Raw genomic sequence first — 14,271 nt, 5'->3', positions numbered from 1 at the left:
GGCTAGTCTCAAACTCCTGTAGCTCTTGTTAATTGGACTCTACAAGTGGTGAGTGACTGAAGCTTTGGTTTGGTTACAACGCTACTGAGTGCACTCCTTTTACCCTCCTAGGTATCTCCTACAAAAACAAACAAGAAACCACAAAAACCTACAAAAAGCCTCACCTGGGAGCCTGGCCGCCCAGGCTTCTTGCTCTCTATTATCCCCGGACCTCAGCCCCATCCAGAATAATGAGCCAAACACAGCTGAGGGGCTCAGCCCCTTGATTTTGGTGTACAAGAGAGTCAGGCACCGTGACTGTTGAACTGCAAAGAATAACCCAAGACCCTGAGCTTGAAGCAGAGGAGATTTACTCACACAGATGGGTATACATGAGGGACTGCAGCTCAGAGACCATCTCCCTGAACTAGCCACTGGGACTCAACAAAGCAAAAGCCAGAGAGGTTTGGAAGGAAATGTGGCTGGTTGGTTTTAACCAGTCCTTCGCTTGTCAGTTTCCAATTGGCCGGTTTGAGGAGCTCAGCCAGACTGAGTGCTGAGTCTCAAGTCTGCTGAACCCGGACGGAGCTGGGTACAAGTTCACCATCAGCTGCTCTGCTTCCTCCTTAGGGAGCCCTGACTGCTGGGGTCTCACCCCCACGGTGAGTGAGCACACAGGCTCAAATCCCAGTGAAATGCTCTTTTTTCACCATGGCTTTGTACCACAGGTAGAAGAAAGCCAGACTCCTTAACAGGGCTGCTCGGGACCTACAAAAATGAGCCACTTCCCTGGCTGCACAGCTCACCATAATTTGCCTCATCCACTTTTCTCCAGCCACTCTGGCCTTCTTTGCTGATCTTAAAGTACAGCAAGCTCATTCCTCCCACACCTCTTACACTATTCCTATACTATACACACCTGTTACCTTATTCCACAATGTTCCTTTTACAAAACCTTATGTGGCTGTCTCCTTCTCAGTACACCAGGTGTCTACAGAGACCTGTCCCCTGCACTGCATCAAAAATAGCCCAACCACCACGACATACTACTTCACACCCACGAACATGACTATAATTTAAAAACAACAACAACACAAAGTAACAAGTGTTGAAGACGATGTAGAGAAACCGGAACATTCGTACATTGCTAGTGGAAACGTAAAATGGTGCAACTGCTGTAGAAAAGTTTAGTGGTTCCTCAAAAACTTAAACATGGAATTATCGTCTGATCTAGCAATTCCACTTCTAGGTATATACCCGAAAGAATAGAAAGCAGAGCCTCAGATACGTACATGGACACCCATATTCATCACAGCATTATTCACAACAGTCAAAAGGTGGAAGCAATCCAAGCGTCCATCTACTAAAAATACAAAAATTAGCTGGGTGTGGTGGTGCACGCCTGTAATCCCAGCTACTCGGGAGGCTGAGGCATGAGAATCACTTGAACTTGGGAGGTGGAGGTTGCAGTGAGCTGAGATCTCAGCCACTGCACTCCAGCCTGGGCGACAAAGTGAGACTCTGTCTCCAAAAAAAAAAAAAATGGATTTGCAAAATGTGTTCTATACATACAATGGAATATCATTTGGCCTTATAGAGAAAGGAAATTGTGACATGCAGCAACATGGGTGAACCTTGAGGACATTATGCTTAGTGAAATAAACCAGTCGCAAAAGTGAAATAATAATCACATACAAATACTATATGATTCCACTTACATGAGGTACCTACGGTAGTTTAATTCACAGAGACAAAGTAGCCAGCTGCAGTAACGCATGCCTATAATTCTAGCTACTAGGGAGGCTGAGGAGGGAGGACTGATTGAGCCCAGGAATTGGAGGTTGCAGTGAACTATGATTGCACTACTGCACTCCATCCTCGGCGAAAGAATAAGACCCGGTCAGAAGGAAGGAAGGAGGGAAGGAGGGAAGGAGGAAAGGAAGGAAAGGAGGAAAGAAAGGTTCTCAAGGGTTGGGGAGAGGGAGAATGTGGGCACAGAGTTTCAGTTTGGGAAGATGAAAAAGTTCTGGAGATGGATGGTGGTGATGGTTGCACTGCAATGTACTTAATTCCACTGAATTGTCCACTTAAAAATGGTTACAATGGTAAATCTTATGTTATATATATTTTACTGCAATAATAATAAATAAATAGCCCCCTGACCGTGGTTACCATTGGAAATTTTATGATGCGTTTTTTGCCTATTAGTGCCTCATAAGGAAGCTTCATTCGAGCAGATCACAGCCGAATTGTTCACTGCTGATTCTCAAGTGCTAGAGCAATGCCTGGCAAACAATACATACGCAGTAAAGTCTCAAATGTATTCACTGATGTCTGTTTATTCACTTGCTTATCTGACTCCTCGATTGGCTGTAAGTTCCAGAGAGTAGGGCCCTTGTTTGGCTTGCTTCTCTAGAGATCACAGCACCTGAATAAGTACCAGCTGCCCAGCAGGAAGGGGCTTCCCAAATGTCCACCAAGCCAATGAAAAACCATATCCACATCACATCACGACGTAGGAGCTTGTGACTGAGCTCTTAAGCTCTGCTGCAAAGCGCTATGGAAGACCTCTGTGAGATGGAGCTGGACAAAATGCTCTTCCCCTAACAGGGACACCCGTGGGAGCCTGGACATCCTAGGATCCCCCAAGATGGCTTCTGGTCTCCAACCTGCCACTGATTTATGGCAGTGAGTGCCTTGTCCTTTGGATCCACCATGCACAAAACTGAAAAATAATGGAGGTGGACCAGATTAGTGTTTCTTTCCAACTCTGATTCCAAAGCGTTTTTTTTTTTTGTTTTTTGTTTTTTGTTTTTTTTTTGAGACGGAGTCTCGCTCTGTCGCCCAGGCTGGAAGTGCAGTGGCGTGATCTCGGCTCACTGCAACCTCTGCCTCCCAGGTTCAAGCAATTCTCCTGCCTCAGCCTCCTGTGTAGCTGGGATTACAGGCATGCGCCACCACGCCCGGCTAATTTTTATATGTTTAGTAAAGACGGGGTTTCACCATGTTGGTCAGGCTGGTCTCAAACTCCTGACCCCGTGATCCGCCCACCTCGGCCTCCCAAAGTGCTGGGATTATAGGCATGAGCCACTGCGCCCGGCCCCAAAATATTTTCTTCTAAGAGCTATCTTGCATTATAAGGCCATATAGGGTAAGTTGCGCTGGTGGAAGGGTCGGGGGCAGGAAGCTGGATTCTCCCCTCTCCACTTCCTCTTTGTCCTCCGCCGGTCCAGGAAGCATTGCTGTTGGCTCCAGGATTTCCCAGAACCCAGTTTGAAAACCACTGGCCCAGGCCGGGCGCGGTGGCTCAAGCCTGTAATCCCAGCACTTTGGGAGGCCGAGACGGACGGATCACGAGGTCAGGAGATCGAGACCATCCTGACTAACACGGTGAAACCCCGTCTCTACTAAAAAATACAAAAAACTAGCCGGGCGCGGTGGCGGGCGCCTGTAGTCCCAACTACTCAGGAGGCTGAGGCAGGAGAATGGCGTGAACCCGGGAAGCGGAGCTTGCAGTGAGCTGAGATCCAGCCACTGCACTCCAGCCTGGGCGGCAGAGCGAGACTCCGTCTCAAAAAAAAAAAAAAAAAGAAAGAAAACCACTGGCCCAGCAGCCTGAGTGACCCAGAGTTCCAATTCTCACTCCTCCACTCACCCAAATGACCCGGGATGATTAACCTTCCGAGGCTCCTTCTGAGTCTATAAAACACGAGTCATCAGCCCAGATCATGGGATAATGAGGAGAAGCAGATGAACTCACACGTATGAAAAGGTTTCACAATGCTTTATGCAAATGGTTATTTCACAACCTGAAACATCACTGCTTGCTGGGATCTGCAGAGAAACAAATGCATCGGGTGCACCCACCTAACAGCCATCCTCCAGGGGACAGCAGCTTTTTTTTTTTTTTTTCTCTTTCTTTTGAGAGAGTCTCACTCTGTCACCAAGACTGGAGTGCAGTGGCGTGATCTCGGCTGACTACAATCTCTGCTTCCCGGATTCAAGCACTTCTCCTGCCTCAGCCTCCTGAGTAGCTGGGATTACACGTGTGTGCCACCACGCCTGGGTAATTTTTGTATTTTCACCATGTTGGTCAGACTGGTCTTGAACTCCTGACCTCAAGTGATCTGCCCGCCTTGCCCTCCCAAAGTGCTGGGATTACAGGCATGAGCCACCGCACCCAACCCGCTCTTTTTTAAAGGACCACTTCACCTGGATGATTGCCACGCCTGCCTTCAGAGCAGGCCAGTGAGGAGCCAGGGGTTTTACAGCCTCACCCTGACCACACCCATAAACACACACTAATCTCAAGGTCCTCTCCAGGAAAAAGCACTGTGAGATGACGCAAAGTTCCTTATTTACCGTCTTCCCCAATGGATGGCAAACACTTTGGGCAGAGCTACAGCAGCGGAACTCAGCTAGCACATTGTTGCATGATACTGACAGCTGATTCAGAATTTAATCTTCTTTTACAATGAATTGGTTTTGCTCACAGGCGGCAAAGGTGGGGTCCCCCCCCCATCCCCAGCTTCACTTGCGGACAAATCATATCAAAGTAGAAGAGTTCGGAGGGGTTAGTATTGGCTCCCAGCATCTGCGTTCCTTTCTGCTGGCAACATAAGCCTTATTCAGCACCGTGGAACGTATCAACCAAGCCAGTTCTTGGACAGGCACACTAAAATACTATCCTAAAAAATCTAAACATAAACTGTCGGTTTCGACTGTGTTTTACAACTTATTTGGGGTGGATGGAAGAAGCCATGGAAGAGGGAGGAGGAGAAAATCTAAATATATAAATGCACATGCCACACCAAATGTTTGCAACCATCTAGACGTTAGGAAGGGGCTTGAGAGGGAAGCCATGCAGAACAGCACATTCCCCAGTACCTGTGGGGGCTCAGGGTTTGGAGGCCACAGGATGACGTTATGCAAGCCGGCGTCCTCCTGCTGAAATGCAAAGGGATCTCACCGTTAGGACAGGTCACAGGGAACAGGACCAGATGGGACAATCTTTGCTGTTTTCGTGGGGTTTTGTTGTTGTTGTTGTTGTTTTGTTGGTTTTTTGAGACACAATCTTGCTGTGTTGCCCAGGCTGGAGTGCAGTGGTGTAATCTCAGCTCACTGCAAACTGTGCCTGCCAGGTTCAAGCGATTCTCCTATCTCAGCCTCCCGAGTTGCTGGGATTACAGGTGCATGCCACCATGCCCGGCTAATTTTTGTATTTTTAGTAGAGATGGGGTTTCACCATGTTGACCAGGAAGATTTCAAACTCCTGACCTCAGGTGATCACTCACCTCGGTCTCCCAGAGTGCTGGGATTACAGGCGTGAGCCACCGCGCCTGGCCATTCTGCTGGCAACATAAGCCTTATTCAGCATCGCAGAACATATCCCAGGCCAAACCCAGGAGGCATGCTCCCACGCTGCCCATGGCGTCCCAGAAATGAGACAACAGAGAGAGGAGGAACCAGGAGCCTGAGGGTGTATGAAGTACACAGGGCCAGGACTGGGCAGGCCTGTCCCTCACCCTTTGCTCTGGTGACACAGCTGCTCCTCAGTGCCTGGTCCTTAATCTGTGAACAGGAGGTTTCTTCAGACTTGCATCTTTCCTTCCAAACATTCCCTAGCAAGCAGGATTCAGGGACCTCCAAGTGCACTCATAGTCAGAGTCTCCTGAGGGGCTAGGGGCCTGGGTGCGATGAGGAGTGTGCCCGCTGGGGCAGAGATAGCAGTTTGGAGGTGTTCACAGTGATCCAGGTGTGACAGGGTAGGGTTGTGACAGCAGGGATGGGGAGGAGAAAAACTGTTAGAAAAGATCATTTCACGGATATGTGCTGCCTTTATGTCCTTTGAGAAACTGCTCCAAGGGATATTGAAGCGGCTGGTATAGAGCTGGGCCCACCTTGGCCCTATTGGGGCGAGTGTATGACTCACGTGGCTATCAGAGTGCCCCATATTCTGGGCACAGTGATTGACTTCAGAGAGGGCACATGACACAATCAGGGTCACTCAGATTCCTTATGGGAGCTGATCAGGAGGCTGAGGCCGGGTGCGGTGGCTCATGCCTGTAATCCCAGCACTTTGGGAGGCCAAGGCAGGCGGATCACCTGAGGTCAGGAGTTCAAGGCCAGCCTGGCCAACATAGTGAACGCCCATCTCTGCTAAAGAAAAATAATAATAATACAAAAATTATCTGGGCATGGCGGCATGCATCTGTAATCCCAGCTACTCGGGAGGTTGAGGCAGGAGAATCGCCTGAACCCGGGAGGTGGAGGTTGCAGTGAGCCAAGATCACACCACTGCACTCCAGCCTAGGTGACAGAGTGAGACTCTGTCTCAATAAAAAAGAGAAGGCTGGACCATTGGCTGGAAGAAGCATGGAAGGCTGGACCTGCCAAGGGCATCTTTTCCACCAGGCTGGGGGCACCTCCCTGGACACTAGGGAATCACAAAGGAAAGTAGAGCACGACCCAGTGAGAGGGATCCCCAGAGCCATGTTTTGAATCTCTGGACTCAGCCACTATTGCAGCCAGAACCTCTCTGTGGGCTTCTCAATTCTATAAGCCAAGAATCCCTTTTTCTGCTTATGGTCACTGAAGATAGTCTTTTATCTCTTACAACTTTAAAAAAAGTTCTAATTAGCCAGAAATTTGGAAGGCTAAATGGCCAGGCCATTCATCAATTAATTAATTAAACATAGGGTGACTTATCAGATGTGGGGGTGGAAGTAGATGGAGTCAGGGATGACCCCCAGATTTCTGTCTTGGATGGCCGGGTGGATCATGGTACCCAAGAGGGGGATCACAGGACGATGAGCATTACGGGGGCAGAAGCTGAGTTTGGGTTGGAGGGACTTGGGATGGCTGTGGGTCACCAGGTACAGATAGGTCTGGAGCCCCAGTTCCCTGAGAGAGCCCTGAGTCTCGTAGCCAGACACACCCACGCTTCATTCCTACTTGTTTCTCTACCAAAGGCAGACCCTCATCTGGTCCTGGAATCCTAAAGGCCACCCCACTTCTCCAACCTCAGCCAGACATGACCCAAACCTCCGCCAAACAGGGTCATGTCGGGCTGAGGCTGGAGAAGTGAAAACTTGCAGAGCTAGGAAAACATCTGCTCACTCAAGCAGAATGAAGACTGAGGAGGGGAGATGGAGTCAGGAGCTGGTAGGAGGTGAGAAGTGAGGGACAGGTGGAGTGGGATGCGGGTATTGAACCCCCACACCAGCACTTTTACCTTTCTAATTAGTAAAGATCTGAAGCATTAAAACATCCATCACCTGCAAGGATGCAGTGACACAGGCTCTCATGTCCTGGTGGGAGAAGTTGACATCACTGTTTTGGAAGGCATTTTGACAATGTATACAGCAAGAGCCTTTTGAAAGTACTATTCCTTCGTTTGACACTGCAATTCCGTTTCTAATGAGTTTATCCTAAGTAAACAGTGTACATTCAATTCTGGACAGTGAGGTTTCATGAAAGTAATGAGGAGAAAAATGTAACCCATTTTCAATGTTGCCTATATTCAGGTAGAAATTCATTGCAGGTTAAAGAAGTTTACCCACCTCCCCTAGGCGTTCTGTTAAAGCAGTTTAAGTCAAATATTCCTGTATTCTAGGGTTTCTCAACCTCAGCACTCTTGACATTTTGTGCTGGATAATTCTTTATTGTGGGGGAATGTTCTGTGCATTGTAGAATACTCTGCAGCAACACTGACCTCTACCTACCAGATGCCAGTAGCACTCTATCTCTGAGTTGTGACAACAAAAACTGTCGTGAGATATTGCTAAATGTCCCCCGAAGCACAAAATCACACACCTCCTGCCCCCCCCATCCCACCCCCTGCCCACTGCTCTATCTTGTTTGTAGCCAGTAGTGGCGCCTGCAGGGGGCTTGGGGTTCAAAAGAATCCATAAGACCCCAAAGAAGGGGTTGAACCTGCACTGCTTGGTTTGTTAATGAGCAGGACTAAAGGCCAAAATATGTCTAGTGGCCCATACTCTGCACATTGAGGGCACTCACCGATAGCTGTGCCCTTCTCAACTCTAAAACACAAGACAGAACATTCCTTTAAGTGGAAATTACTGGGAGACGTGCCCGGAGCCAACCCCAGCCAGCAGGCACATTTGTTTGGCCCACAGAGTGCTTAAAAATAATTGAAATTAGTTGCCAACATTTTCTTAAAATGTAAGATTTCTTTACACAATCTCTTCTAGAAAACAGAACAGGAGCAAGCACTTCCCAACTCATTTTGTGAGGCTAGTATTATCCTGATACAAAAACCAGACATAAAAGAAAACTACAGAGCAATATTTCTTATGAATTTAGATACAAAAGTCTTCAACAAAGTGTTAGCAAATTGAATCCAACAATGTGTAAAAATAATTATGCAAGACTGGTTCAACATTTGAAAATCAATCAGTGTAATCCAATATATCAACAGGCCAAAGAAGAAAGATCATACAATTACATCGACTGATGCAGAGAAAGCATCTGACAAAACCCAACTCTCATTCATCATAAAAAACCACAGCAAACTAGAAATAGAGAACTTTCTCAATTTGATTACAAGCATTATGTTTAACAATAAAACTACAGCTAATATCTTACTTAACAGCGAAAGACCGAATGCTTTCCTCCTCAGACTGGGAACCAGGGAAAAATGTCCCCTCTCACTGCTCTTGTTTAACACAGAACTAAAAGTCCTAGCCACTGCAATAAAGAAGACAGGAGAAGAGAAGAGGAGAGGAGAGGAGAGGAGAGGAGAGGAGAGGAGAGAAGAGAAGGAGGGAAGGAGGGAGGGACGGAAGGAAGGAAGGAAGGAAAGAAGGAAGGTTGTACAGAATGGGAAAAACTAAATAAATAAAACTGCCCTTATTTGCAAATAAAGTGATTATGTACATAGAAAATCCCAAGAAATCTACAAAAACAAACAAACTTCTTGGAACTAATAAGTTAATTCAGCAAGGTCACAGGATACAAAATCAGCATGCAAAAATCATTCATTAGTAATGAACACGTGAATGGCAAAATTAAAAACAGGATACCATTTACAGTCACTCCAAAGAAAATCTAATACTTAGGTATAAACTTCACAAAATATATGCAGGATCTATATGTTGAAGATTACAGAAATGATAATGAAAAAGAAAATAGGCCCAGCGTGGCGGCTCACACCTGTAATCCCAGCACTTTGGGAGGCTAAGGTGGGCGGATCACAAGGTCAGGAGATCAAGACCATCCTGGCCAACATAGTGAAACCCTGTCTCTACTAAAAATACAAAAATTAGCCGGGCGTGGTGGTGGCCACCTGTACTCCCAGCTATTTGGAAGACTAAGGGAGGAGAATCGCTTAAACCCAGGAGGTGGAGGTTGCAGTGAGCCGAGATCGTGCAACTGCACTCCAGCCTGGGTGACAGAATGAGACTCCATCTCAAAAAAACAAAAAAAAGAAAGAAAAAGGAAAGAAAGATGACCTAAATAAATGGAGAGACACACCATGTGTTCATAGATTGGAAGACTCAATATAGTAAAGAAGTCAATTCTCCTCAAATTAATCTATAATTGGACTGTAATTCCTATCAAAATCCCAGAAAGTATTTTGTAGACACGGACAGATTTATTCTAATATTAATATGGAAAGTCAGAGGTGCAAGAATAGCAAAAACAATTTTGGAAAAGAGTAAAATGAGATTTCAAGCCTTATTATATAGCCACAGTAATCAAGACAATCAATGGACAAGAATAACAAACCCAGAAACAGAGCCACACAAATATGCCTAACTGATTTTTGACAATGGAGTAGGAATGGTTTAATGGAAGAAAAATACTCTTTTACAAATGTTGTTAGAAAGATGGACATTCTGGCCGGGCACGGTGGCTCACGACTGTAATCCCAACACTTGGGAGGCCGAGGCGGGTGGATCACAAGGTCAGGAGATCGAGACCATCCTGACTAACACGGTGAAACCACATCTCTACTAAAAATACAAAAAATTAGCCGGGCGTGGTGGCGGGTGCCTGTAGTCCCAGCTACTCGGGAGGCTGAGGCAGGAGAACGTTGTGAACCCAGGAGGCAGAGCTTGCAGTGAGCCGAGATTGCGCTACTGCACTCCAGCCTGGACAACAGAGCAAGACTCCCTCTCAAAAAAAAAAAAGAAAGAAAGAAAGATGGACATTCATAGGTTAAACAAAAAAGAACCTCAACCTCAAGAGAATGAGAAGACAAACCACAGGAAGGGAGAAATTTTTTGCAAAAGACACACTTTATCCAAAATATACAAAAAACTTGTAAAACTCAACAATAAGAAAACAAACAACCTAACTTTAAAATGGGGCAAAGACCTGAACAGACACCATACCAAAGGAGATATACAGATGGCAAATAAGCATATGAAAAGACGTTCCACATCCTATGAAAAATGCGAATTAAAGCAACAAGATACCACTGTATACCTATTAGAATGACCCAAAATCTGGAATACCGACAACATCAAAGGCTGGGGAGGATATGGAACAGGAACTCTTATTCACAGCTGGTAGGGATGCAAAATGGTACAGCCACTCTGAAAGACTGTTTGGTGGTTTCCTACGAAACTAAACATACTCCTATATGATTCAGTAATCTCGCTCCTTGGTATCTACCCAAAGGAGCTGAAAACACGTCTGCACAAAAACCGGCACACAGACGTTTATAGTAGTTTTATTTATAATTGCCAAAACTTGGAAACAACCAAGATGTTATTCAGTAGATCAATAAACTGGTACATTCAGGCAATGGAAAATTATTCAGTACTAAAAAGCAATGACCAAGTAGTGAAAAAACATGCAAGAACCTTAAATGGACATTACTGAGTGAAAGAAGCCAATGTTAAAAGGCTACATACTGTAGGATCCAACCATATGACATTCTGGAAAAGGCAAAACTCTGTAGACAGTAAAAAGATTAGTGGTTGCCAGGGATTGAGGGGTGTGGGAAGGATGAGTAGGTGGAGCCCAGAGGATTTCTAGGGCAGTGAAACTAGAAATCCTTTGTTACTATTCCTGCATGATACTATTCCTTTGTTCAAATCCAGAAAATGCGCAATACCTAAATTGTGTACCTCACACAAAAATTAACTCAAAATAAATCATGCACTCAACTATAAAACGTAAAACTTCAAAACTTTTAGCAAAAACAAAAAAGCAGAAAATCTTCAGAATGTTGGTGTATGCAGAGTTCTTAGATTTGATACCAAAAGCAGCACCCCTAAGAGCAAAAACTGATGAACTGTACCTTATCAAAATTATACTCTTTTGGTCTGTAAAAGATGCTCTCAAGAGGACAAAAAGACACGTTACAGAATGGAAGAAAATATCTGCAAATCATGAGCTGACAAAGGATTAGGATCTAGACTATATAAAGAACTCTGAAAACTCTTTAAAAAATAATAAAAATACTAGGCCAGGTGCAATGGCTTATGCCTGTAATCCCAGTACTTTGGGAGGCTGAGGTGGGTGGATCACGAGGTCAGGAGTCCAAGACCAGCCTGCCCAACATAGTGAAACCCCGTCTCTACTAAAAACACAAAAAATTAGCCGGGCACGGTGGCACGCACCTGTAATCCCAGCAACTCGGGAGGCTGAGGCAGGAGAACTGCTTGAACCCAGGAGACAGAGGTTGCAGTGAGCCGAGATCATGTCGTTGCACTCCAGCCCAGCCGACAGTGCGAGACTCCGTCTCAAAAAACATATATATTAATAATAATAATCTAGCTATAAAATGGGCAAAAGACATAAACCGATTTTTCACCAAAGAGAATATGTAGATGGTAGATAAGCACATCAAAGGTGTTCAACAACTTTATCCATAATCAAAATGTAAATTAAAACCACGTGGAAATATCACAACACCTCTATCAGAATAGCAACACCAAAAAGTGACACCACAAAATGACAGCCAGGGTCCAAAGACCGGATCCCTCATACGTTGCTGGTGGGAATGAAAAATGACTTAGCAACTCTAGAAAAGTTTGTCAGCTCCATATCAAACTAAACATGCAACTCTCATACAACCTGGCAACTGCACACTTGGGTGTTTATCTTAGGGACATGAAAACGTGTGTTCTCAAAAAACACTTGTACACACATGTTCATGGCAGCTTTGTCTGTAAAAGACAAAAACTGGAAACAACCTAAATGAGCTTTAATGGATGAATGGTTCAACAAAACGTACAGTACATCTATTCCTGGAATACTATTCAGCAATAAAGAGGAATGAACTGCTGATACGCACGGTACTTGGAAAAATCTCAAGAGATTTATGCTGAGAGAGAAAAAAAAAAAAAGCCAATCCTTAAAGGTCACTTACTGTGTGACTCCATTTATATAACGTTCTTGAAATGACAAAATTACAGAAATAGGGAACAACAGGGAATAGGAATAGCAGTTGCCAGGGGTTAGGGATGAGAGGAGAGAGAGGTGGGCCTGGCTATAGAAGGGCAACAAGAGTAATCCCCTGGTGATGGGCATGCTCTGTTATCTTGCCTGTATCAGTGTCAGTATCCAGGTTATGATATTGCATTATAGTTTGGCAAGATGTTACCCTTGGGGAAAACTAAGTAATGGTACATGGGACCTCTCTTTATTCTTTCTTTCTTTTTGAGACAGGGTCTTGCTCTGTTGCCCAGGCTGGAGTGTAGCAGTGTAAACATGGCTCACTGCAGCCTTGACCCCCCAGGCTTAAGCAATCCTCCCACCTCAGCATCCTGAGTAGTGAGGGCTGCAGGTGTGCACCACCACACCCAGCTAATTTTTTTTTTCCTTGGTAGATACGGAGTCTCCCTATGTTGCCCAGGCTAATCTCTAACTCCAGGGCTCAAGCTATCCTCCTGCCTCAGCCTCCCAAAGTTCAGGAATTAGAGATGTGAGCCGCCATACTTGGGCTCTCTGTATTGTTTCTTTGAACTGCATATGAATCTACTAATATCTCAAAATAATAAGTTTAATTTAACATAATATTTCATAGAAAAATATGGGTTTCTGAGTTCTTTTGAACTCAGAACATTGGGCCCACCTTCCCACAGGGCAATCAACCACTGGAGCTGATGGTGGCTACCCTCTTTAGACAGTAGGACGAGAACTCCCTGTTTGCCAGAGCACTTGCCTCTCCCTGTTGTCTCAGACCCAGTCTTTTAACACAATTATTGTTTCTGGCCTGCCCCTAAAGACACTGGAGTTTGACAACTTTTCTTTTGACCCTTTGTTTTCTTGCTTGAGAAAAGAAAATTGTAGAGGCCAGGCACAGTGGCTCATGCCTGTAATCCCAGCAATTTGGGAGGCCGAGGAGGGTGGATCACCTGAAGTCAGGAGTTCGAGACCAGCCTGGCCAACATGGTGAAACCCCGTCTCTACTAAAAATACAAAAATCAGCTGGGCATGTTGGTAGGCCCCTGTAATCCCAGCTACTCAGGAGGCTGAGGCAGGAGAATCGTTTGAACCCGGCGGGAGATGGAGATTGTGCCACTTCACTCCAGCCTCGGTGACACAGAGAGACTCTGTCCAAAAAAAAAAAAAAAAAAGAAAAAGTGTAGGGAAGAAAAAGGCAGAGGGAAAATGAATTACAGTAGGAGAGTTTTTAGATCCAATTTTCTCATTCAAGGAACTCAATGTCATTAATCCAAACTTTCCAGTTTGTGTGAGATAAATGGGAAAGTGTCTTCCTGATTTTGTTCACCAAGGCATTAAGTTAAAACTTTCAAACTTAAAATAGATAATGAAAAATTTGAATAGGTTGTAATATTTCAGCCGATGCACAATTAAGCAGTTAAAGTCCATTCTTCAATTGTGAAAATCTTGTTTAACATGAGAATGACCACTTACGTTTAATCTGCCCAACACTGATAGATTTCAAAATCATTTTTTAATGGCCATAGCTTTATTTGGGGGAGCAGCATGGAAAAGTTTTATTTTAACTTCTGCTAAATCCATGTAAGTTGATGGACACAACTTAGGAAAAATGTGCCAACCTCTCTTAGGTCAGTTTTAGAAGACAGAATAAAAAGTAAAGCCAGGCCTGGTGGCTCATGCCTGTAATGGTGGCTCATATTTGTAATCTCAGCGCTTTGGGAAGCCAAAGAAGGAGAATTGCTTGAGTCCAGGAGTACAAAACCAGTCTGGGCAACATAGCCAGACCCCATCTCTACAAAACCCAAACATTAAAAAATTAGCCAGGTGTGGTGGTACATGCCTGTAGTCCAAGCTACTTGGAAGGCTTTGTGGCAGGAGGATCTCTATGGAAGGCTGTGTGGCAGGAGG

General features: G+C 45.1%; 1 protein-coding gene across 17 annotated transcripts in view; it reads right to left on the bottom strand.

Moving 5' to 3' along the window:
- TACC2 (transforming acidic coiled-coil containing protein 2) overlaps positions 1-14,271 on the bottom strand; it is a 258,151-nt gene that overhangs the window by 217,999 nt on the left and 25,881 nt on the right. For 14 of the 17 annotated variants that reach the window (XM_050804557.1, XM_050804568.1, XM_050804560.1 and 11 more), the window contains exon 3: positions 4,867-4,926. The exons of 2 other annotated variants lie outside the window; for them this stretch is intronic. In XM_050804557.1, coding sequence (XP_050660514.1) covers positions 4,867-4,926 — 60 coding nt within the window. The remainder of the gene's footprint in view (positions 1-4,866; positions 4,927-14,271) is intronic. One more of the 17 variants, XM_050804559.1, reaches the window with a different exon arrangement.

Source organism: Macaca thibetana, chromosome 9, assembly GCF_024542745.1.
Source record: "Macaca thibetana thibetana isolate TM-01 chromosome 9, ASM2454274v1, whole genome shotgun sequence".
NCBI classification, from domain to species: Eukaryota; Metazoa; Chordata; class Mammalia; order Primates; family Cercopithecidae; genus Macaca; species Macaca thibetana.
The sequence above is the reverse complement of the archived record's forward strand: the minus strand, read 5'-3'. Positions and strand labels throughout refer to the sequence as shown.